The sequence below is a fragment of the Syngnathus floridae genome, chromosome 12, assembly GCF_059516105.1.
Source record: "Syngnathus floridae isolate MCC-2025c chromosome 12, RoL_Sflo_1.0, whole genome shotgun sequence".
Lineage (NCBI taxonomy): Eukaryota > Metazoa > Chordata > Actinopteri > Syngnathiformes > Syngnathidae > Syngnathus > Syngnathus floridae.
Genome location: NC_142424.1, coordinates 13,809,695 through 13,834,235, shown reverse-complemented (window position 1 = coordinate 13,834,235; position 24,541 = coordinate 13,809,695). Strand labels below are relative to the sequence as shown.

The following is a 24,541-nucleotide window of genomic DNA, read 5'->3' as shown; positions in this document are numbered from 1 at the left end:
ATCCGTCCATCCATCCATCCATTCATTCTATGTACAGTTTATTGTTGAGGCCTTGTTTTTGTATTAGGTTAGGCACTGGTCCAGTCATAAAAGATACATATCAGTGCCTGGTACGAGTTAGCAGTGCCTGGTACGGGATGTCGGCATCTGGCTCCAGGAATGTAGACTTACTGGTGCCAGAAGATACGGGATGCAGGTGCACGTACTCATGAAAGCATCCTAGGAAGGACCGTCTCAGGCGCACAACCGACCTTTTTCCTGGGCGTGAGACACTTCATTCTGACATCGGTTGAATAAAATCTTTTTCCAGTCATCCGTGTGTCACTGAAGTTTTCCTTCCCTGAGCCAGCCACCTGCCACCGCGTGTTCCCGAGGACCAGCTGAGCACCGAAGAATTCACCGCACATCAAACACTGGTCCGTGAAAATATTGTCTGACAATAATTCAGTCCGTGGTGCTATAAAGGTCAGACAGCTGATCTAGAGCACAAGCACCTGTTTGTAATTTCTGATTACCCACAGAGCATTGTATTATGTTTGCATGTCATAGGAACACTGACATTGTTTTATTAATAAATAACTTGTGAGAAATAAAATGTTACTTTCCTTTACTCGAATAAAAATTGCGTATTCTCAGGATACATATTTATGGAAGCCTTGAACATACTTTGTAATGAAATTCACTTGATTAATTTAAGAACTGCAGCATTAAAGTAATTTTTGTGGAAATTAAAAGTTTTATAATACAGAATTCTCATTGCACGTTTTTGCTGCTTGAAAAGAGGTTCCAATGAAGATTGCTAAGTGTGACCCCCAAACCTCAACATAGTATACCATATTTTCCGGACTATAAGTCGCAGTTTTTTTCATAGTTTAGCCGGAGGTGCGACTTATGTGTGAAATTATTAACCCATTATATCATTTCATGTTATTTTCACACTAAACTGCATGAGGGCGCTCTCGGCCTTTGGAATCATTGGAACTGTAACTGACCATGAGTCTGACGTAAGCCACGTAGAAGAGGAAGCACTGCATCTTTTACTTCCGGAGTAAATGGAGTTGTTTAAAAGTGACACAGAGGATGATGATTTCTTTGGATTTAATGATTTGGAGTGACACAGATGGTTCGATAAACTTGTTTGCATGTTATTTATGCTATAGTTATTTGAATAACTCTTAATATATTATTACATCAGGCACGTTCTCAGTTCCTTGTTTATGTGTTTGTGTAACGTTAGCATACCTACCGTTCATATTTTTATTTTAAATTGCCTTTCAAGATGACATATCTGTTCTTGGTGTTAGATTTTATCAAATAAATTTCCCCTAAAAATATGACTTATACTCCGGTGCGACTTACTATGTGTCTTTTTCTTCTTTATTATGCATTTTATTGCTGGGGCGACTTATTTTCCAAAGCTATTAGTGCTGAAGAAATAATTTTTAATGTTGAAGTATTAACTTTATTTTGTAGCCTTCACAGGAGATATACTGTTGCTAATTTCTTACGTACGTGTGCTTCCAGGTACAAGATTTCCAAAAGGTAATCCACCGTTACTCCCGATATTTTATATTCATTAAGTCTTTGAATAGTGGAGCCATTTACCATTAACTTTATTTCCTAGTTATAGCTCCTTCTCTAAAATAGCATGAAGTTTGTTGAGTGAATATTTATTAGGTTTGAACCATGTCTGGAATTTAGATATTACCCTATTAACAGTAAGCAGCAACTGGTTTCATTCATTGACGATATATAAAAATATTGTGAAATGCCGTATTACTGTGTCAGGGCTGCAAGGGCCTTTAATTGCTGCTCGCAGGTCTAGTTTAAAGTGAATTCTACTGAAAATAAAATAAATGTACTTTGTCTGAGGACGGTTTTATTTAATGAACTAAAATCACTGTAAATTAAGCATAATCATACCTGTGCAGAGAAGACCATCCTTATAATAGAGAGCATACACACGAGCACTGTGGCCAATGAGTGAGGATGTCTCAAAAGCCTTCTGGTCCTTTAGTTGAATCATACGCAGTTTAGCCTTCAGGTAGATAGCCTTCCAATGAGATGCATCCTGAATGGACTCATCAATCCTCCAGCCAAGCTCCCGACAAACGTTCTGCCACACTTCTGTGCATGAATTAATCACCTAAAGAGAGAGAATGTTTGAACAGCCTAAAATCATAGGAAGCAGACTTAAAAAGAACATATCCTACAAGTTGTTCTTCATGCAGTGCTTTCCCAGTAAAAGGTGTGTGAAAATGTACAAAATGTGATAGCTGTAGTAACATTATGCAAATACTAGAGAAGGTTTTCAGCCAGTTAAATGAAAGCGATGATTGTAAATTAAAAATGAAATTGAAATGGAAATTTTAAATTTCCTCATACCACTTTAATATTTAAAACTTTATATTTCAGTTTACTTTTGCTATTCATTTATTAAAGAATGTCCATCTACTGAAAATAATGGCATCCATGTTTTCTGTTGCTCCAGCGAATCGCCCTGAATTCCCATACAGTCGTTTGTAAATACTCTTAAGAATATTAACAAAAGATTATTTCTACAAATGATTGGTTCTCCTGAATTATCTCCATCCTTTCTGTGTAATACAGGAAAAGCAGTACAAAGAGGGAAAATAATCTTCTCATCACACACAAAGAAAAGGGAAAAAGAACATGAAGTAGTCCTAGTAGCTAAAATTTGTTATCTAGAAAACAGACAATCCAACAGAAGAAACCCAGAATGAAATCAGAAAATGTTACCTCAAGCTCAATGAAACAATTATCAAACATTACAAACTATTTTTGATACATCGATTAAGGTAAGATTCTTTCCATCATAGCAATAAATCAGGTAAATACTCAGCATCCCAAATCAAACAAAATAAGAAAAAAGCAATGATTGCAGTCATTAAGAACCCAGCAGGGAAGCCAACCAGCTCACCAGAAGAAATAGGTTTTTTACTTCTACACCCACCTATATACTTCAGAAATAAACCCTACCCAGGAAGACATTGACTCTTTTTTTTCAACAGTATTGAATTACCTCATTTCAATGAACGTCAAATATCTAACCTTGAACTAACTATAACAGAAAGAACTGAAGTTCCAGGCCCTGATGGCTTCCCGGCTGAGTTCTAAAGACATTTCTGGTAATGTAAACCAAATCAATACAAAAATCAAAACCTCCAGCTAGCACCATTACAGTATCAATTCACTCCTTCTTAAACAAAATAAGGCTGCCATCTAGTTACCGCCCTACAGCCCTCTCCAATGTAGACAATAAAATCCACCTGTTCCAATTTATCCTCATGTGTTATATAGTTTGCGGCTCCCAAATTGCTTCGCCCTCGTCTTGTCGCTACAGTGACAACCCTTTCATTGTTAGTTTTTCAAAGTCACTTTCACTGCACTTTGTCAAGAACTCTCCCTTTTGGAGCATTTTGTGTTGAACTTTTTGCAATCCCTCTTTTTTCTTCAGTACGAGGTGTTTTTTTCCCTTTTGTTAAAATTAATCTCTACCTTGGCGGCCTCCATTCAACCAGTCATGTCACCGAGATATTTCTGAAATTTGGTTCCAATGCTATTGCTCGTCCCTGAAAAAATCCAATGGAAAAACGAACATCCGAAGCCAAGCAAGGTCGTTTTGGTGTCCAGCTGGGCTAACGGAAAAGCGCCTTGATTGACCCTCGGGCACATGCCAACTGGCTGCAATGAAAGAATTAATTAATTTTGAGATCTGTGCCATTGCAGAGCCAGACAATAAATTTGTTTATATGCGTGAATATCTTTCATGTTTTATAATTTAGCGAAATCAATTTCACACATCTTATAAACAAACATTGCTGAAATATTTACTTTATTCCAGCGCTTGGAGACGAGGCAGCAACACAGTAAAGTCTGTGGATCTAACCAGCGCAGCAAATAGAAAGACAGTTCCAGAGGCAGGAGTCGCAGAAAGTCACGTTTGAGCAGTGCTTCCAAGCCATTTGACAAATGACGAAGCTGGGCCGCACCACTGAGGAATATAATGTGGTCCAATGACTGGTTACGCTGCTGGTCATTTAGTGTAAGGAAAGTGGTAGAGATTGACTCCAACCACCTCTGAAAATCTATCTTCTCCATGAACTCTCATTAGAGCAACCAGCAATCCCTAAAAAGGAAAAACAGAATCAGAGATTAGTGTTTCAGTTCCACTCAATGGTTTTTACTGCGTAAAAATTATTTTTGCTTGTTTATTTTTGGCTTGTCCCGCCCAAATTTCAACAAGAAATTTAGTTAATTTGGCGCATTACCGTATTTTCCGCACTATCAGACGCACTTAAAAACTTAAAATTTACTTAAAAACCCACAGTGCGCCTTATAATGCAGAGCGCCTTATATATGGATCAATTGATGAATTTGTTGATCCATACTGGTTGTACACAGCGCTCTACCAAAATGTTTCAGTACATTTTAGTACGACTAGTAAATTACAAGGTCGCATCGCTTCCCAGCATTACGGCAACCGTGGTCAGGGGGCGTCGCTGAATAGCTGTTGTATCCGCGAAGCTATTTCATTTCAGAATAGGCTTGAAGGAATGGGGTCGAAATACAAAAAGTCCTGCCTAGCTACAAAAACAGATGTGCTCAAACCTCATTGAATAAAGTACATAAGCAGACAAGCATATTCACATATTAAATAAATAAAAGAAACATTTTAAGCATATAATTCTACCTACACACCAAATCAATAAAGAAGACATAACTAGACATTTTTGATAAGTGGTAATGAGAAAGGTTTTTATAACTTTATGATCTGATATATATATATATATATATATATATATATATATATATATATATATATATATATATATTTCTGAGCACTTTGAAATAAATGTTTTTTGATATATTGCCTGAATAGCTTAAGCACCCTTAAGGAAATGTTTAATGCATGCCTGATGATTTTCTAAATCACGGACACTGCCAAAGTCGTCTAAAAATGTTCAGTACTTGATTGTATCTTATGTTTTGACTAATGCTAGACGCCAGTTTTCGATTACTACTGAACGTTCTGGACAGAGGGAAATATTTTGCCTAACAAAGAAAAGATATGGTTGAAATCATGATTAAACTAAGAATATGATGATGTAAGCAAGTACATGGAGATCAGAAGAACAAACTTTGCATAGTCAGGGAACAGTAATAGATTAATGATGTCACAGCCAAAAGCTCACATAATTTCATACAAAATGACAAAATTGAAAGAATGATGAAAGAATTAGGTGAGACAGTGTATGTGTAAGAATGGAGGAGAATGTTTACAGGAAGGTCACTTGCAGATAAAACCAGCAGGTGTCAGAGGGAGACAGCCCAGCCAAAGATGATCGTCAAGGCTGAAAGACGGAAAGGAAAACAACAGCCCCCACCCATCGAATCGCCCATAATCAGCACCCAACCCCACGGAACCAGCTCTCACCGAACCAGCACCCACTCCCATGGAATCAGACTCTCCTGCGAACTTGCCCTGCACCAAAGACTCATCACCCATCAAACTCGGCCCACACTGGCATGTGCAACTGAATATAAGCTGACCAAAAAACGTTGAATGTTGCCTTTTCTGAATGGAGACTTTCCGCTCTTGAAAGGCCCAGCGCTGTATTGTACTTTCCTGAAGACAGAGCTTTCTGAACAACAATTGTGATTGAACTCAACCAACCTGTGTAAGTCTAATTTCTGCTTCAGTGTCTTAGCATTTTCCTAAATCTGAAGAAACCAAACGAGCACGCAGTGAGTAAATTGGATAACAAGTGATTGGCAATGGCTTTTGCCGTGAGGCGCAGATAGCGCGCTCCCTAAATTGTGGACAAAATCCAAAAGGCTGTTCCATTAATATTTTCAAGTACGTTTACGAATCAATATCCAACGGAATCATAAATAAGCAGCACCAATGTGTTAAATCAGTCTTTAGTCGGTTCTGATCACTTTTATGGGAGAGAATTTGAGAAACGTGATTGTTTACAGGGGGCTGCCACAACACTTTGCTGAGGCTCATGGGAGTCTGCGAGCTGAGGCTCATGGGAGTTTGCGGGTGGCTAATGCTATGATAGCTGGTATATGTACGAGGCTATTTCATTTCAAAATGGGCTGCCCCATTAATGTTTTGAGTAAATTTACCGATCGATATGGAAGGGAAACATAAGTAAGCAGTACCAACGTGTTAGATCGAACTTTAGTCAGTTCCGATCATTTTATGGGAGATAGTTTGAGAAACGCGATTGTTTACAGAGGGCTCATTGGTTATTGGCTAGTGGATGCATACCGCAACCCTAGTCAACCTCAGTTTGTTGCAGTATAGCTTCTATTTTATGTGCCTTTTAATCCGGTGCGCCCTATATATGAAATCATTTCTAAAATAAAAAATTCAATGAGGGTGCGCCTTATAATCCAGTGTGCTTTATGGTGCGAAAAATACGGTATATACACCTCGATTTTGTTTTAGTTTCACACAAAAAAAAACAAGACTGGCATTACAAATTATATACACCAGCAATATTTCATTCTTTAGTATGTTCATTAAATGTGATCCAATTAATCTTCTGCAGGATACGGCGATTTCTGCTGCGCCACACAAATGCCCCAGGGCCACAAGCCTATTGAAGAAAATGGGTTCCAAAAAGTCCCACCTAGCTACAAACACAGATATGCTCACACCTCATTGATTAAAGTACATAGGCACACAATTATATTTACACAAAAAATCAATAAAAGAAAAATTGTAAGCATATAATTATCCCTCCACACCAAATCGATAAAGATGACATAACTAGACATTTTTTTGATACTATGTGATCAACTAAGTGGTCAAGAGAAATGTTTTTATAACTTCATGATCTGATCTGTATTCTTGTGTACTTTGAAATAACAAATAATTTTGGGTATATTGCCTGAATAGCTTAATGACCTTTTAAACTGTTCAATGCATGCTAGATGTTTTTCTAAATTACGGACATTGCCAAGGGCGTCTAAGAATGCTGAAAGCTTGATTATATCTTGTGTTTTCCCTCATGCTTGATGTGACGTCGTATGTTGCCTAACGCTAGACGCCAGCCTTGGACAGAGGTTATATGTTTGGAAGTAGGGTTGTCACGATACCAGAATTTCAGTAGTTGGCACCAATACCTGTGATTTTCCACGATTCTCGATACTAATTCGGTACCACGGTAAAAAACAACAATACAACAGAATACACAAACAGAATTGTCTCAGAAAATTAGAATATTGTTATAAAGTTCTTTATTTTCTGTAATGCAATTAAAAAAACAAAAATGTCATACATTCTGGATTCATTACAAATCAACTGAAATATTGCAAGTCTTTTATTATTTTAATATTACTGATTATGGCTTACAGCTTAAGAAAACTCAAATATCCTATCTCAAAATATTAGAATATTTCCTCAGACCAAGTAAAAAAAAAAGATTTGTGACAGCAAAACAAAATCAAACATTTGAAAATGTCCATTCATGCACTCAGTACTTGGTTGGAATCCTTTTGCACGGATTACTGCATCAATGCGGCGTGGCATGGAGGCAATCAGCCTGTGGCATTGCTGAGGTGTTATAGATGCCCAGGATGCTTAAATAGCGGCCTTTAGGTCATTTGCATTGTTGGGTCTGGTGTCTTTCAGCTTCTCCTTCACAATACCCCACAAATTCTCTATGGGGTTCAGGTCAGGGAAATTGGCAGGCCAATCGAGGACAGTAATGCCAGGGTCAGTACACCATTTCTGGTGGTTTTGGCACTGTGGGCAGGTGCCAGATCATGCTGGAAAATGAAACCATCTCCATGGAGCTTTTCAGCAGACGGAAGCATGTAGTGTTCTAAAATCTGCATTTACTCTGGACTTGATGAAACACAGTGGACCAACACCAGCAGCTGACATGGCTCCCCAAACCATTGCTGACTGTGGGAACTTCACACTGGATTTCAAGCAACTTGGATTTTGCTCCTCTCCAGCCTTTTCTTCAGACTCTGGCGCCTTGACTTCTAAATGAAATACAAAACTTGCTTTTGTCTGAAAAGCGGACTTTGGATCACTCTGCAACTGTCCAGTGCTTCTTTTCTATAGCCCAAGTCAGACAGTTCTTCCGTTGTCTTGAGTTCAGAAGTGGCTTGACCATGGGAATACGGCTATTGTGGCCCATTTCCCAGACGCGTCTGTGAACAGTGGCTTTTGATACCTGGACTCCAGCTTCAGTCCACTGTCTTTGAAGTTCCCCCAAATTCTGGAAGCGACTCTTCTTGACAATGCTGTTAAAGCTGCGGTCATCTCTCTTGGTTGTGCAGCGTTTCCTGCCACATTTCGCCCTCCCAACAGACTTTTTGTGGATGTGCTTTGAAACTGCACTCAGTGAACAGCTTGCTCTTTGAGAAAATGTTTTGTGTCTTACCCTCCTGATGGACAACAGTCAGATCAGCAGTCTTCCCCATACTTGTGATTTAGTTTACTGAACCAAACTGAGTGTTTTTCAAGGCTCAGGAAGCCCTTGCAGGTGTTTCGAGTTAATTAGACGATTCAAGTGATTAGTTGAATACCCTACTAGTATACTACTTATTCATGATATTCTAATATTTTGAGATAGGATATTTGAGTTTTCTTAAGCTGTATGCCATAATCAGCAATATTAAAATAATAAAAGCCTTGCAATATTTCAGTTGATTTGTAATGAATCCAGAATGTATGACATTTTTGGTTTTTTAATTGCATTACCGAAAATAAAGAACTATCACAATATTCTAATTTTCTGAGACAGGCCTGTACTTTTAAAATCACTAATTTATTTAAAACTGCTTAAACTTTATACATTAAAATATAGCATCAGTGGCATGAAGCCTTCAAGCCACACATCTATAAAAACAAGCAAGACAGATAATAAATAACAATATTCAACTATAGACATTAAAAAAGAACAGCAGTGGCATGGAGCCTTCAAGTCACATCAAGTAAATAATTTCCAACTTTACCTTTGGTGTGGAAACCTCGCAAGCATTTTTTGCATGTTGGCTTGTTCGAATCTATAATTGCTCCGGTTGCATCTGCCTCTAATGCAAAATATTTCCACACAACTCTGAGTGAGCTGGCTTCTCTACAAGCCGGCGTGTTGGACTTCCACTCCCACTTGCTGAAGCCATTGTTATGAAAGACAGAATTTTTCTTCTTCTTCAGCGCCGCTGACTGTTGCTCCGTGCTGCTCGCATGCGTATACTGCCCCTTTCAGTTCCGGCAAAAATCGACACAGCTGCCAAAGTGAAAAGTTAAATATTCGGTTTTGACGGTACCACAAAAAAAACAGGAATCTACGTATTTTTTGCGTGTTGGTACTGAATTGGTACCGGAAGTATCGGTTCTTGTGACAACCCTAGTTGGAAGCACGATTAACTGAAAATGTGACAAAGTAAGTAAGTGCATGGAATGAGAAAAAAATAGACAAATGCATGGTAAGTGGTAAAAGCTTTGCATGGAAATACTCAGGAAACATTAACGAATCGAGTACTAATGAAATTGCTGAATGCAGCATGATCACAAGTTCACGTCCTGGCTAACAGTTTATGTCACACCCAAAAGTTCACGTAATTCCGTACAAAATGACAAATTGACAGGATGATGAATGGATGATGTGTGACAGAGGGTAGAGTGGATGTATGCAGAAGGTCGGTTGTGCAAAAAAGGCGGAAAATGTTTACAGAAAGTATACCGTATTTTCTGCACTATAAGGTGCACTTAAAAACTTAAAATTTACTCAAAAAACCACAGTGCGCCTTATAATGCAGAGCGCCTTATATATGGATCAATTGATGAATTTGTTGATCCGTACTCGTTGTACACAGCACTCAGCCAACGTTTCAGTACCTTTTAGTACGACGAGTAAATTACAAGGTCACTTCGCTTTCAGCATTACGGCAACCGTGGTCAGAGGTGTCACCGAAGTAAGCTACTCCTGGTCGATCGCATGACATTTAAATTATTATTTTTTTCTGTATGTTAGAATCGCTTGATTGACATACATGTAAGCCTATCGAAGGCAGTCACAGTGAACCCCCCCTCCCTCACCGCAGCAAGCCCGGCATTAAAGCTAAGAAGCTAATCAACGCATTACGCATCAACGCATGCACTCGCATTTTTCTTTTAAACTAAAGAAAGTTTATAACCAGCAAAATTGAGTGGGGTTGCTCGACCAAGTAAGAAGCCAAACCGAATCACTTTAATCCCATCGCTTGATTGACATCCTCTATTGTGGGCTATATCACAGACAATAAGGAGGAGTACAAGGCCCTGATGGAGAACTTTGTGAAGTGGTGCGATATCAACCACCTTCTGCTCAACATCAGCAAAACCAAGGAGTTGGTGGTGGATTTTAGGAGGAAGAAATGGACCTCAGCCCCTATCACCATCAAGGGAGTGGAAGTTGAAAGAGTGGACTCCTACTGGTACCTGGGGGTACACTTTAACAACAAACTGGACTGGTCCGACAACACCGAGGCTCTTATCAGGAAGGGGCAGAGCAGGATGTTTTTCCTGAGAAGGCTGAGGTTGTTCAATGTTTGTAATAGGCTACTGAGAACGTTTTATCAGTCAGTGGTCTCCAGTGTCCTGTTCTTCACCGGGGCCTGCTGGGGAGGCAAGATCTGTGCCAGGGACGTGACCAGGCTGAACAAGATAGTGAAGAAGGCCAGGTCTGTGGTGGGGACCGGGTTGGACAGCGTGGAGACAGTGGTCGAACAGAGGATGGGGAAAAAACTGGCGGCCATGTTGGCCAATCCCTCCCATCCACTGCACATCGAGCTGACGGGGATGAGGAGCAAATTCAGCAACATATTTGTCCTTCCCCGTCAGAGCACAAAGAGATTTGGACAGTCGTTTATTCCAGCTGCACTCCCACTCTACAATCAGGCCCGGAGGCGCGGGGAGACCTGGAGCTAGAGACTTGAGACTTTTTATCTGCACATGATGCACTTTAGTAAACTACCAGCTTGCACTGCATGTTATTGGACCAGCAGTGTGTTATATTTATTGCGTTGTGAACTTTTTTTTTTCTGTTTGTCTTTCTCTTTTTAAATGTCACGAGCTGTTTGACAACTAATTTTCCCCAGAGGGGACAATAAAGGTTTCAGTCAATCAGGGTAAGCTTATCGAGAGGCAATCACAGTGAGTTGAGCATACAGTGACCCCTCCCCCCACCTTCACTGCAGCACATAGACACCAAAGCTAAGAAGCTAATCAACGCATTACATCAACGCACGCACTCGCGTCTTTCTTTTAAACTAAAGTTTATGACGATCAGAAATGAGTGGGGTTGCTTGACCAAGTAAGAAGCCAAACGTATCATTTTCATCCCATCGCTTGATTGACATGCAGGTAAGCCTAACAGGAGGCAATAACAGTGAACTGCCCCCCACTCACCGCAGCACATAGACACCAAAGCTAAGGAGCTAATCAACGCATTACGCATCAACGCACGCACTCGCTAAACTAAAGTACGTTTATGATCATAAAAAGCGAGTGGGGTTGCTGGAGAAGCCAAACCGTATCACTTTCATACGGAAAGGGAGCTGGGTTGACATTCCCTTTAGCACAACCTCAGTCAACCCCAGTTTGATGCAGTATCTTCTATTCTATGCGCCTTTTAATACGGCGTGCCCTATATATGAATGAATTTCTAAAATAAAAAATTTAATCGAGGTGTGCATTATAATCCAGTGCGCCTTATAGTGCAGAAAATACAGTACTTGGAGATAAAACCAGCAGAGGTGCCAGAGGGAGAGTGGCAGGAGAGGAACAGCCAAGAACCAGCCAAAGGATGATCACCAAGGCCGAAAGACTGGAAGCAGGTGGACGAAAAAATCAGACCCCGCCAAGTCAACCCCACACACACACCGAATCGCCCCTCGCTACCCCCCACTCCTAGGGAATCAACTCTCATCGAACTTGCCCCCACCCCCATGGAATCGTCACTAGTCAAACTCAGCCCCCACCGGCAACTGAACATACATAAGCTGATCAAGGAACTTTGTCATTGCTTTCTCAGAATGCCGATTTTCTGCTCGTAAGCATTGTCGGACGAAAAGCCCAGCTATATCGTATTTTTCCTGAAAAGAGAGAGAATTATGATTCAGAATCAGAATCAGCTTTATTGACCAAGCTTGTGCATGCCAAACAGGGAATTTGACTCCGGTTGATTGCAGCCTCTGTACAACATTTAAGTGACTGACAACATTCAGGTAACTAACAACATGTAAGTGACGAGAGCAGGATGTTATTTCACAGTGATGTCTCTGAGTCTCTATGAGTGGTGTGAGTTCATCACAACGACAGCCTGGGGGAAGAAGCTGTGTCAGCTGGTTTTGGCGTACAGCGCTCTGTAACGCCGTCCGGAGGGGAGTAGTTTGAACAGACTGTGACCTGGGTGAAAGGGTCTGCAGAGATGTTACTTGCATGTTTCCTGGTCCTGGACAGGTACAAGTCTTGGATAGGAGGTTGGTCCCGATTGTCTTTTCCGCAGACCTGATTGTCTGTTGCAGTCTGTGCTTGTCTTGTTAGGGGGCCGATCCAAACCAGACAGTGATGGAGGTGCAGAGGATAGACTGGATGATGGCAGTCTAGAAGGTCTTCAGCAGCTCCTGTGGCAGGTTGAACTTCCTGAGCTGTCTCAGAAAGTACAAGCTCTGCTCGGCCTTCTTCCAGACAGAGTCTATGTGGCTGGTCCATTTCAGGTCCTGGGAGATTGTGGATCTCAGGAACTTGAAGGTGTCTGTGGTGGGAGTAGCATTACTGAGGATGGTGAGGGGTGGAAGTGGCGAAGGGTCTCTCCTGAAGTCCACTGTCATCTTCACGGTCTTGAGCGGGTTCAGCTCCAGGTGGTTTTGGCTGCACCAGTGGACCAGCCGCTCCACCTTCTGTCACTGTCCCAGATCAGTCTGATGAGAGTAGTGTTGTCCGCATACTTCAGAAGCTTCACAGATTTGTCGCCTGAGGAGCAATCAATCGTTGGTGTAGAGAGAGAAGAGCACTGGGGAGAGTACCCACCCCTGGGGGGCCTCAGTGCTGGTGGTCTGGGTGTCGGATGTGATGGTCCCCAGCCTCACATGCTGTCTCCTGTTAGTCAGGAAGCTGGTGATCCACTGACAGGTGGAGGCAGGCACCGCAAACTGGATGAGCTTCTGGTGGAGGGTGTTGGGAGCGATGGTGTTGAATGCCGAGCTGAAGTCCACAAACAGGATCCTGGCGTACGTCCCTGGGGTGTCTAGGTGGCACAGGGTGTAGTGCAGCCCCATGTTAACTGCATCGTCCACCGACCTGTTTGCCCGGTAGGCAAACTGCAGGGGGTTGAGCAGGGGGCCCGTGATGTCCTTCAGGTACCTCAACACTAGCCTCTCAAAGGATTTCATGACCACAGATGTCATTCAATCCTGTGATGGTGGGTTTCTTGGCCACCGGTACAATGGTTGAGCTTTTGAAGCACGACGGCACCTCACATAGCTCCATGGAACAGTTGAAGATCTGTGCAAAGGTGGTTGCCAGCTGTTCAGCACAGACTTTCAGGCAGGATGGGGACACGCTGTCTGGGCCTGGTGCCTTCCTGACCTTCTGTCTCCGGAAAATCTAACACACCTCCTCCTCGCGGATCTGAAGTGCGGGCGCGGCTTCTGAAAGAGCAAGAGTAGGTGATAACGGCGATGGAGGTGTGAACAGGGGGTTGTGGGGGGAGGTGTGGAAGTTGATTGTGATGCAGGAGGTCTCATTGTGTGGCTGGACCGTTCAAACCTGCAGTAAAACATGTTTAGCTGGTTTGCAAGCCTTGGGTTCTCCACAGGACGGGGGGGGGGTGGTCTCTTGAAGCCCGTGATGCTCTGCAGGCCTTTCCACACTGATAAGACATCAGGATTGGCAGAGAGGTGTTTCTCCAAACTCTGCCCATAGCTCCTTTTAGCTTTCCTGATCTCTTGGGTCAGTGTGTTCCTGGCCTGCCTGAATAGGTCACAGTCTCCACCCTTGTAGGCCTCCTCCTTGGCTTTGCGCAGCATCCTCAGGTTTGGTGTAAACCATGGTTTGTTGTTGTTGCACGTTTAGAAGGTCTTAGTCTGCACACCGAAGTCCTCACAAAAGCTGATGTATGATGTCAGAGTATCGGTGAGCCTAAGGGAAGAAGCTGTGTTTGTGTCTGCTGGTTTTGGCGTACATCGCTTTGTAACGATGTCCGAAGAGGAGTTTGAACGGACTGTGTCCTGGGTGAGAAGGGTCTGCAGAGATGTTACTTGCACGTTTCCTGGTCCTGGACCGATACAAGTCCTGGATAGATGGAAGCTTGTTCCCGATTATCTTTTCCGCAGACCTAATTGTCTGTTGCAGTCTGTGCTTGTCTTGTTTGGTGGCCGATCCAAACCACACAGTGATGGAGGTGCAGAGGATAGACTGGATGATGGCAGTGTAGAAGGTCTTCAGCAGCTCCTGTGGCAGGTTGAACTTCCTGAGCTGTCTCAGAAAATACAACCTCTGCTGGGCCTTCTTCCGGTCAGAGTCTATGTGGCTGGTCCATTTCATGTCCCGGGAGATTGTGGATCCCAGGAACTTAAAGGTGTTTGTGGTGGGAATCGCATTACTGAGGATGGTGAGGGGTGGAAGTAGCGAACGGTCTCTCCTGACGTCCACTGTCATCTTCACGGTCTTGAGCGGGTACAGGTCCAGGTGGTTTTGGCTGCACCAGTGGACCAGCTGCTCCACTTTCTGTTTGTATGCAGTTTCGTCACCGACCCGGATCAGTCCGATGAGAGTGGTGTCGTCCGCATACTTCAGGAGCTTCACAGAAGAGTCGCCTGGAGAGCAATCGTTGGTATAGAGAGAGAAGAGCAGTGGGGAGAGTACGCACCCCCGGGAGGCGCCAGAGCTGGTGATCTGGGTGTCGGATGTGATGGTCCCCGGCCTCACTTGCTGTCTCCTGTTGGTCAGGAAGCTGGTGATCCACTGACAGATGGAGGCAGGTACCGCGAGCTGGGTGGTGGATTGAACTCAACCAAGTCTAATTTTTGTTACGGTGTCTTATTCTTTTCCTGAAGAAATAAAACGAGCATGCAGTGAGTGAATTGGCTGTGGCTGTTGCGATAAAGTGCGATTCGCGTGCTTCCCAAATTGTGGACCAAATCCAACACCATCCATCCATTTTCTGAACCGCTTTTTCTCACAAGGGTCGCGGGCATGCTGGAGCTGACTTCAGCTGATTTCATGACTCATATCTAATCAGATTTTGTATCTAGCTACAGACATAGCCCACAGAGCATTATGTTATGTTCACGTCATAGTAACCCTGGTATCGGTTGATCAAAAAAAAAAAAAAAAAAACACTTATTTTTCTTTTGAAGACCTTCGGATTCTCAGACGTCTTTATTTTAGTATGTAAATGGTCCACAGTTTATTTAACACCACTAACTATGAACGTGTGACTTTGGAGTGTAGGGTCTATCTGCGGCTGCTCAGACATTAACACTCTGAGGCCAAAATTATTTTTCTTAGTTTGAATACACATTTGATATTTTCAGGCAACAATTTTTTGAAAGCTTTGTACATGTTTTGTAATGTAATATATTTGACTAGGTCCTGGATCTTAAGTATTCAAGAGTTAAAAAAAAAAAAAGTCAGTTTGAGTGGAAAGGTTAAAATAGAATTATTGTTGCTTGTTTGTTCAGTTTGAAAAGAGGTTTCAGTGAAGATCTATTAGTGTGACCCCCAACTTCAGCACAATAGTATAGATGTGGTTCTAATGGCGGCAAATAGACTATTTATAAAGTTGATGTGTTAACTTATTCTGTAGCCTCAATAGGACAGATATGCTTTTTGCTAATTTCTTGTTTACATGTACAATATGTGGTTTCTATCCTAAGAGGTAATCCACTACGAGTACAAACATCTTATTTTCATTAACTCTTTCAATTGTAGAGCTGTTTAGATTTGACTTTGTTTCCTGAAGCCAGCTTTCTTCTTCAAAATAGCATGAACTTTGTTTTGTTTTTGAGAGGTTTAATAATTTACTAATGTTGAACCATGTCTGTAAATAACAGTAATCGGCAAATTACTGATGTAGTATCTACTTTTCTTATCTTATTTAGGTCGAATCTATGGATTTGTTGTGATTTTTGTGAAGTCAAATGCACTTATACACTTGTTAGTAAAAAGGTTGCGTACCGCTGCTGTGCGGCACCGCTTTTCTTGGCAGAGGGATCCTCTCAGAAAGAGAGGATGGGTGAGCCGTCGGGGAAGTCCAGATGTAGCGGCGACAGCGAAGGATCCCAGCTTTGTGTGGAAGCAGCAGTAACCTGGGTGGTGATGTTGGTTGACCCCGACTGTACCCGCACAAACGGCAGGCCCCAGAGGTGGCACACAGCTGAGCCATGGCTGGCAAGCTCGCAGGGAGTGGAAGCTCCTCCGGAGGATGCCGGCCGGATGGCCAGAGAGCTGGGTCAGAGTTGTTGTCGAGTCCAGAGCAAGCAGCCACAGGCTCAGAGCCGGGAGGCAGGAGGGTCCAGCTGGCTGTTGGCTAGCTGGCTAACATATCTGGTAGTCCGAGGGAGAGGAAATATATAGGTGCGAGTGGAACTGCAGAGATGCGAGATGGACGGAAGACAACACTAGAAAAATAAAAGAAGAGACGGGCGCACTGAAAATGGGAAAACGAAAAACAAGTAACAGACACGGTCCGGGACAGAAGCGGTAGTCAACAGATCAGACGCCAGCATTGCTCTAACCCGGAAGACAACAGACGGTGGGGGAGGGGATGAATGGCAGCAGGTAAAGGGGTCTGAGAAGACTGAGGAAGATCCTCTCCAATGTCTTCATCAGGTGCGAAGTAAGCGCAACCGGCCAAAGGTCATTCAGGTCACTATTTAGAGATTCGTGTGATGCAAGACGTCTTCCACAGGGTAGGCGCTCTCCCTAGATGCAGGCTGAGGTTGAAGATCCAATGCAGTGGCTCCCCCAGTTCAGCAGCGCAGGTTTTAAGCAGTCTTTGACAAACTTTGTCCGGGCCTGCTGCCTTCCAGGGATGAAGTTTCCTCAGCTGTCGTCTGATCTGGATCTGGTTTAGATCGGCCTCCAAACAAGACAAGCACAGACTGCAACGGACAATCAGGACTGCAGAAAAGATAATTGGAATCAACCTCCCATCTATCCAACACTTGTACCTGTCCAGGACCAGGAAACGTGCAAGTAACATCTCTAAAGACCCTTCTCAACCAGGTTGCAATCTGTTTAAACTACTCCCCTCCGGACGGCGTTATAGAGCTCTCTGCACCAAAACCAGTAGACACGGAGACAGCTTCTTTCCCCCAGGCTGTTGCTCTGATGAACTCACACCACTCTTAGAGTCTCAAGAGTCATTGTTGTGCAATAACATCCTGCTCTCCACACCTTTTTTTGAATTGTCTGCACTGTTTGTACTATGTGTCCTCTCTGCATCCTATGCAGCCTGGTCATCCTGGAAGAGGGACCCTCCTATCTGTGGTCTCTTCTCAAGGTTTCTCATTTCCCCTCGCTGGAGTTTTGAGTTTTTCCTTGCCCTCCAGGGAGTTTAAGATCAGGGGATGTTGGAAAATATTTGTCATTTTTCACATGTCCTGAGTGTTGTTAGTCACCTAATGTTGAACAGAGGCTGTGATGTACCGAAGCCAAATTCCTTGTTTAGCACGCTCAAACATGGCGAATAAAAACTCTTGAATCTTGAATATTTTAGATTTTTGCAGCTCCAGACAGGGGGGGGTCAATATGGTTATTATTATTTTGGGTTGCCGACCCCTGAGCTAGGGTGACCAGATGTCCTCTTTTTCTCGCACATGTCCTACTTTTGAGCCCTAGAAAAAGATATCCGGGGGAATTTCGAAATTGTCCGGGATTTTGTGGGACTGCCTCAAACATAATACTAGTACAGTACATTGTCAATAGAATTGGCACTCCGTTCCATTTCACTCAATTCCAGGTTTTTCTGTATCGTTCGCAAATAAGTTACGCCCTTCTCCTCAAATCTAGTCACTTTGCTACAAAGTAGGGTGGGCTGGCCAGTCTACACTCTCCACCAAGTGTTTAGAAGCAATGCCGAAACGAAAATGCACATTCACGGAGAAGTTGAATAAAAATAATTCCCGTGGTTTCAACAAGGTCGTTACCCTTATGAAGCCGAGTGCTTGACATGCAAGAAAGGCATTTACGTGTCTGTGGCAAATAAAGGTGCTAACGCACCCAGCAAGAGGAGGACTAAAAGGAGGCCTTCTTTTTTTCTTCAAATGCTGCCGTACCCCTATAAAACTAAAAAAAGTCATTGTACACATATGGTTCAATCTGCCGCAGGAGCTGCTGAAGACCTTCTACACTGCCATCGTCCAGTCGGTTCTCTGCACCTCCATCACTGTCTGGTTTGGATCAGCCTCCAAACAAGACAAGCACAGACTGCAACAGACAATCAGGACTGCAGAAAAGATAATTGGAATCAACCTCCCATCTATCCAAGACTTGTACCTGTCCAGTACCAGGAAACGTGCAAGTAACATCTCTACAGACCCTTCTCACCCAGGTTGCCGACTGTTTGAACTACTCCCCTCCGGACGGTGTTATAGAGCTCTGTACGCCAAAACCAGCAGACACAGAGACAGCTTCTTCCCCCAGGCTGTTGCTCTGATGAACTCACACCACTCTTAGAGTCTCAGAGTCATTACTGTGCAATAACATTCTGCTCTCCACACCTTTTTTGAATTGTCTACACTGTTTTTACTATGTGTCCTCTCTGCATCCATTGCAGCCTGGTTTCCTAGAAGAGGGAACCTCCCATCTGTGGTCTCTTCTCAAGGTTTCTCATTTCCCCTAGCTGGAGTTTTGAGTTTTTCCTTGCCCTCTTGGGAGTTTAAGATCAGGGGATGTTTGAGAATATCTGCCATTTTTCACATGTTATGTGAAATACTAAATGTTGAACAGAGGCTATGATTTACCGAAGTCAAATTCCTTGTTTGGCACGTTCAAACATGGCGAATAAAAACTCTTGAATCTGATCCACGGTGATGTGTGACAGGGCATGTGTCGAGATGGGGGGGCAGGGGGAGGCAAGGGGTGGTGATACTGTGTTGTCTAGGGGGCGATGACCGGTGTGATGCAAGATATCTTCCATGGTGTAGGCACGCTCCGTGGTCACAGGTTGAGGTTTAAGACTCATTACAGTGGCTCCCCCAGTTCAGTAGTATTAGACACACCTTGTCGGGGCCTGCTGCTTTCCTGGGATGAAGTTTCCTCAGCTGTCGGCTGACCTGGTCCGCAGTGATGGCATGTGCCAAGATGGGGGGACGGAGGGACGCAAGGAGCAGTGATGCTGTGTTGTCAGGGTCAGCAACTCATCGTCCTCACCGTATGGATCAAGCAGCATATTCCAGTCAGTGGAGTCAAAGTGCACTTTCCATCTCAGGGGACCACCTCCTGATGGTGCGAGTCATAACCGGTTGCCTTCAGAACAGGCGGGCGTACTTAGGCTGTAGGTGAACCAGGTTGTGGTCCGACTTCCCCAATGGGGACAGGGGTGTGGCAGTGTATGCATCCCTCACATTAACATACAGTAGGTTAATAGTCCTGTTGTTTCTCATAGGACAGTCAACAGCCTAATGGAGTACGGGCCAAGTAGCATCTAAGGTAGCATGATAAAAGTCCCCAGAGATTATAAAAAATGAGAGAACTTTCCCAACACTGAACCTACCGTTATCACAATAAATTGCCAATTCACGGCAGGCCCAAATTCCTCGCTCCAGCAACTGACCAATCAGAGCCATTCACAACAGAGTAATAATAGAGTTGTTGGTCACTGCAAATTAACTACTTCCAAAAATATAAATTACTTTTAAGTGACATTAGTTACATTATTCCTTGACTTTTACTGCTTAACTTACTAATTACTTTTTATTACTTAATTTTAGTAATTTTATGAATATTAGGAGGTCAAATCTATGTGAAATATTATCAATGGTTTGTGAGAGAAAACGTTGCAGTACAAGACGACACTTCTGGTTTCAAATTACAATATTATTATGACTATATATTTTAAAAACTACTGAATACCTTAAATAAATTGCATTTCCGAGCTTCTTATGAAAGTAAATTTCAACTAGTAAAATGTTATCGCTGACAGATGAATGCCTAATTCAATGTTTTCGACGTCTTACCATGACTAGCACACAACAAACCATAACACAGCAAACACTGCCGTGAGATTTAAACTACTATAGTCTAGGACATGAGTGTAGCGACTTGGGTGCGTAGTGGCAAATGCAGAGTGATGAACATGACAACGTAAGAACAGTTCCACAAAGACCATTTTCTCGTCAGTAAAAACAGCTTACCGTCTACTTGTCTAACTGTGGAAATGTTGATACAAAATATGTACTAACCGGATTGGAGAAATCCTTATCGCCACCTTAGCCATAGTTCATTTACTTAATATAGTATTCAGCTGGAAGGTAACCTGGCAGTAGTCAAGTTCAAATGCTTTTTCAAGTAAGCTAGCTTCGTTGGTATCGTTTGCTGTCCACCACGCCAGCATTCTTTCCTTACAGAAAACGTCACATAATGCATCTAGTGGCATAGCGCCTCATATATATCCAGATGCTATTACAACTAAATACACTGGGTGAATTCTAGATTTTTATGTTTGAGGATGGTGAACTGTTTCACTGGCTACTGTTGCAGGGCTTTTCACGGGAGCAACAATTTTCTTCTACACATGGACAGATTCGTTACGGTAGATGGAGCAATGATCCCGAGCGTCCCGAATTCTGGTCTTAGCGAAAAGATGAATTACAGTAATGTTTAAAATAATGTATCTAAAAAAAGTGAAACAAATTTATGCAGATACAAAGATCATAACCCCCCCCCCCCTACACACACACACACACACACACACACACACACACACACACACACACACACACACACACACACACACACACACACACACACACACACACACTACTATAGATTGACTTCATTCTGTTGTCATTGGTCGGCCATCTTACAACAGTAGACTGCTCTTGTGCAGTACTTCCAGTCAGTGGAAAATAGAATGATTTACTCCAGGCGTCCCCAAATAAATTAGCAAGAGGTGTCGACCAACCTAGTAGACCAGGATCCGGATATGCAAAAACGTTCCAACAATAATATAATATTGTTTTAGAACATTTTATTTAAATGTATATACATTTTACGTTTTATAACATTTTAAACATTTTATTTAAATGTGCATTGCAAATATAAAATGAAAAATTGAAAACAGAATAAGTAAAATAATAAAAATCAGACCCATAGAATTTGCAAAGAGCAACACGTGTGCTATTTCACATAAACACATTGTTATAAGTTTTTTTAAATATTTTAGTCATTTCATTTAATTAATAATTTTTACAATAAAGGAAATAAGTACAATTTCAATTCATTATTTTTTATCCACAATAAATAGTCAGATTTTAATGTGTCACTTTGTCCTGATACATATGGTGGTCACCTGATATGCAATGAGAAAATTAGTGGCTGTCCAAATTGCCAAATGGAATATAGTGAATTAGGGGAAAAGGGGAATTCAGACACGATCATTGTTTTTCGGCACAGTAGCAACAACTTTACCAAACGTCACTTTAACGCACGTCTCTACACATCTTTATGCACACTGCCGGAGACAAAAATAATCCAAGAATGGTTGCCACACACAGCTGACTTCCAATTGGACAGGATAAGGCGTCAAGCCAACAGAGGAGAAGGCCACAGCATTGGAATGAGCCACAGACAGTTGCTTTGTCAAATAAATATCTGTCTAAATATTGCAACTAAACTCTTTTCTGCACACATAAGAGAAAGTCTCAAAAACCAAAAGCGTATGAAAGATGGGCATGACCAGAACATATGGAAGTGGCTGGGGCCTGATGGGGCCTGATGCAGGTCAAGTCAACACCTGGGTAGATGTCAGCAAGCCTGCTTCTGAATATATGTAATTAATGGAGCACTTTAAATCGAAGCAGTCTGTGTCTGACGCAGAAAGATGATGAATGTATTCTGTTGTTAGATGCCAAGACTTATCGAGGATTTCCATTCGCATACACTGGATTGTTGCGCCAAGAATCCCTTGCTCCCTTATGCAGGCCAGTGAAGGGAATGCCATCTTTTGGATATCGCTATAGTTTGCTCACCATGCCCCCGTCCAGCCACTCGTCATGCCATTTGTCTGGGTGGAGTAAGGGACAAATAAAAGATTTCTTGACAAAGGCCCTTGTAAATATCTAAAGAAGTGTGAGAGGCAAATGCCATAGTCACTCATCATCCGTTTAAAATACATTAGCACCCTTTCTTTAAAACAGAACTTTCACTCGCTTTAGCCCCTTTCTGGCCCACAATTTGAATGCTGTATCCATGAGCGAGGGGGGAAGAGTGCATTTGAGTCAATTGGGAGGGAAGATAGGGCCTGTATGCAGCCTCAGTATGTTCTGAACTGTGCTCATATACGAAGTGAGCTGCTCACCATAGGGTTATTTATGAATCGCTTTTCACTCAAAGGGAGTGGGGCGAAAACAAGGGATGATAAAGGATAAGCGGAGCATTGCTTTATCTCAGCCCACAACATGCCTCCACCCTCGTAGGACGTGGTCATTCAATACATTAGTTTATGAATGTTTACCGCATGAAATTTGGGAGTGCTAGACCTCCATGCTCTTTCTGTCTGGCCAAAAAAGCCTTCCAAATTCACAGAAAGGTATTGTTTCAAATAAAAGTAGAGATTGACCTGTCCAGCTCTTTATTTGTGGACAAATACAGGCATTGTTTGAGGAAAGGAATAAGAACCTGGTCTAATTCCAAGGTATGTGTGTGTTGTAAAAGGTGGAAAATCAAAAATAAAACAATAACTAAATAATGTATAGATAATATCTTAATATACATATGTATATCTTTTCATCACTGTTCACTTCTGTCATTTCCCTTAAGTCTTTTTGGAGGCATGTGTGATTCTTCTCAAGCAAATGTGTCTCAATCAAAAAGGCTATATCTGCTTTCAGCTTGGATAGATATGTGAATACTTTGCTGCGTTTCACCAGAGGGTTGATCCCCCTTAACGTTCCAATTTTGTAGCCGCCCTAAGTCTACCAGGGTCAGGTAGAGCCATTATAACAAACAGCAAAGAATAATGTTACCTTCTGGCAGGAGACATTGCTAATAGAATCATTTGGTAAGCAGTAAAGCTCTACATTGACAATGTGGCAGCAAAAAAAATTAGATGAAAAACATAAAAAAAAACAGATCAAAAAACAAAAAATAACCCCATGGCAGGCCCCTCTCTCAATGGGAGACTGCAAAAATACCGTCTTGACATTTACCAATCAACAAAAACTTCTACTAAGCCTACCCTGTGGGGCCAAGCCCCGTCGGAACTGTGTAATATTCAAAACAAAGATAGTACTAACCAGGACAACCACAAACAACCCTCCTTCTCGCTATTGTCCTAAAACAGTGGTTCTTAACCTGGGTTTGATCGAACCCTGGGGGTTCGGTAAGTCTGTCTTAGCATATCTGAACTGGTCTCGCAAAAGCAGCAGCAGAAGTCACATTGATTTGCAGGTATTTAATTTGTTGTGAGTTAATGCATTGTGTTTTTTTTTTTTCTTTGAACAAGGTGATGTTTATGCACGGCTCATTTTGTGCACTTGTAAAAAACATCTGTCTTGAATTTGACAAACAATCTTTTATTTTTCACTTAAGAGGGGTTCGGTGAATGCGCATATGAAACTGGTGGGGTTCAGTAGGTTAAGAACCACTGTCCTAAAAGTATCCATCGAAATACGACAAACTAAAGCGCCCTGTCTTCATTCCTCTTGCACAGAGTTCGGTGGGTGATATCCAAAGTGGGCGTTTTGGGGAGATCGTATGTGTCCCGCAGGCATCAGGGCACAAAATCGGTGATTCTCTTCTCTCTTCCATGATGATCTTCCATGGAGCTCACAGTTCCATTTGGGAGCTCAGCCAGAACGCGTCCTCACATGGCGCTTCCCCGTGGTCACCTACCTAGTTGCCATACATTAGCGACCTAATACGTACACCACGCAAAGGCCACATATACATATATGGAGGTAAAACTGTTGCAAAGGTAATTTGTGCTTCCATCCGTCCGTCCATCCGTCCGTCCGTCCCTCCTTCCGAAACAGGACAGATCATCTTCGGGTTGAATCAAAATACAATATTTGCTTTGGAATTCAATTATCAACATTTTTGCCCATTTTCTGCATTTTGTGTGCAGTCATGTTAAAGTAATGTCATGTTTTTGAATAAAGGGATGAAAATTAAACCAGACTTTTTGCATCCAATTCATCGATTACTGGATAAACAACAAATTAATCAATTATTAGTTAGTGTCAGTTCTAACTGCTACATACAGAAAAACAAAACCATATGTCAAGGTAAAATAACAAAATGTGTCTACATTGCGATTTTGAACAATGATCTTTCCCA

At 42.3% G+C, this 24,541-nt stretch overlaps 1 protein-coding gene across 6 annotated transcripts in view; it reads right to left on the bottom strand.

Annotated features, from left to right (window-relative positions):
• The window catches only part of fbxw2 (F-box and WD repeat domain containing 2), a 79,706-nt gene extending 58,845 nt beyond the window's left edge, over positions 1-20,861 (bottom strand). Inside the window, exons 1-5 of one of the 6 annotated variants that reach the window (XM_088391406.1) lie at positions 20,446-20,861; positions 16,217-16,659; positions 14,907-15,087; positions 3,856-4,150; positions 1,924-2,146 (exon numbers count right to left, since the gene is read on the bottom strand). In XM_088391406.1, coding sequence (XP_088247532.1) covers positions 1,924-2,146; positions 3,856-4,122 — 490 coding nt within the window. In that variant the 5' untranslated portion in view covers positions 4,123-4,150; positions 14,907-15,087; positions 16,217-16,659; positions 20,446-20,861. Of the gene's footprint in view, positions 1-1,923; positions 2,147-3,855; positions 4,151-9,006; positions 9,205-14,906; positions 15,088-16,216; positions 16,660-20,397 lie in introns of those variants that run through there. The other 5 variants (XM_088391407.1, XM_088391405.1, XM_088391409.1 and 2 more) reach the window with 5 other exon arrangements.
• Positions 20,862-24,541: the final 3,680 nt, after the last annotated feature.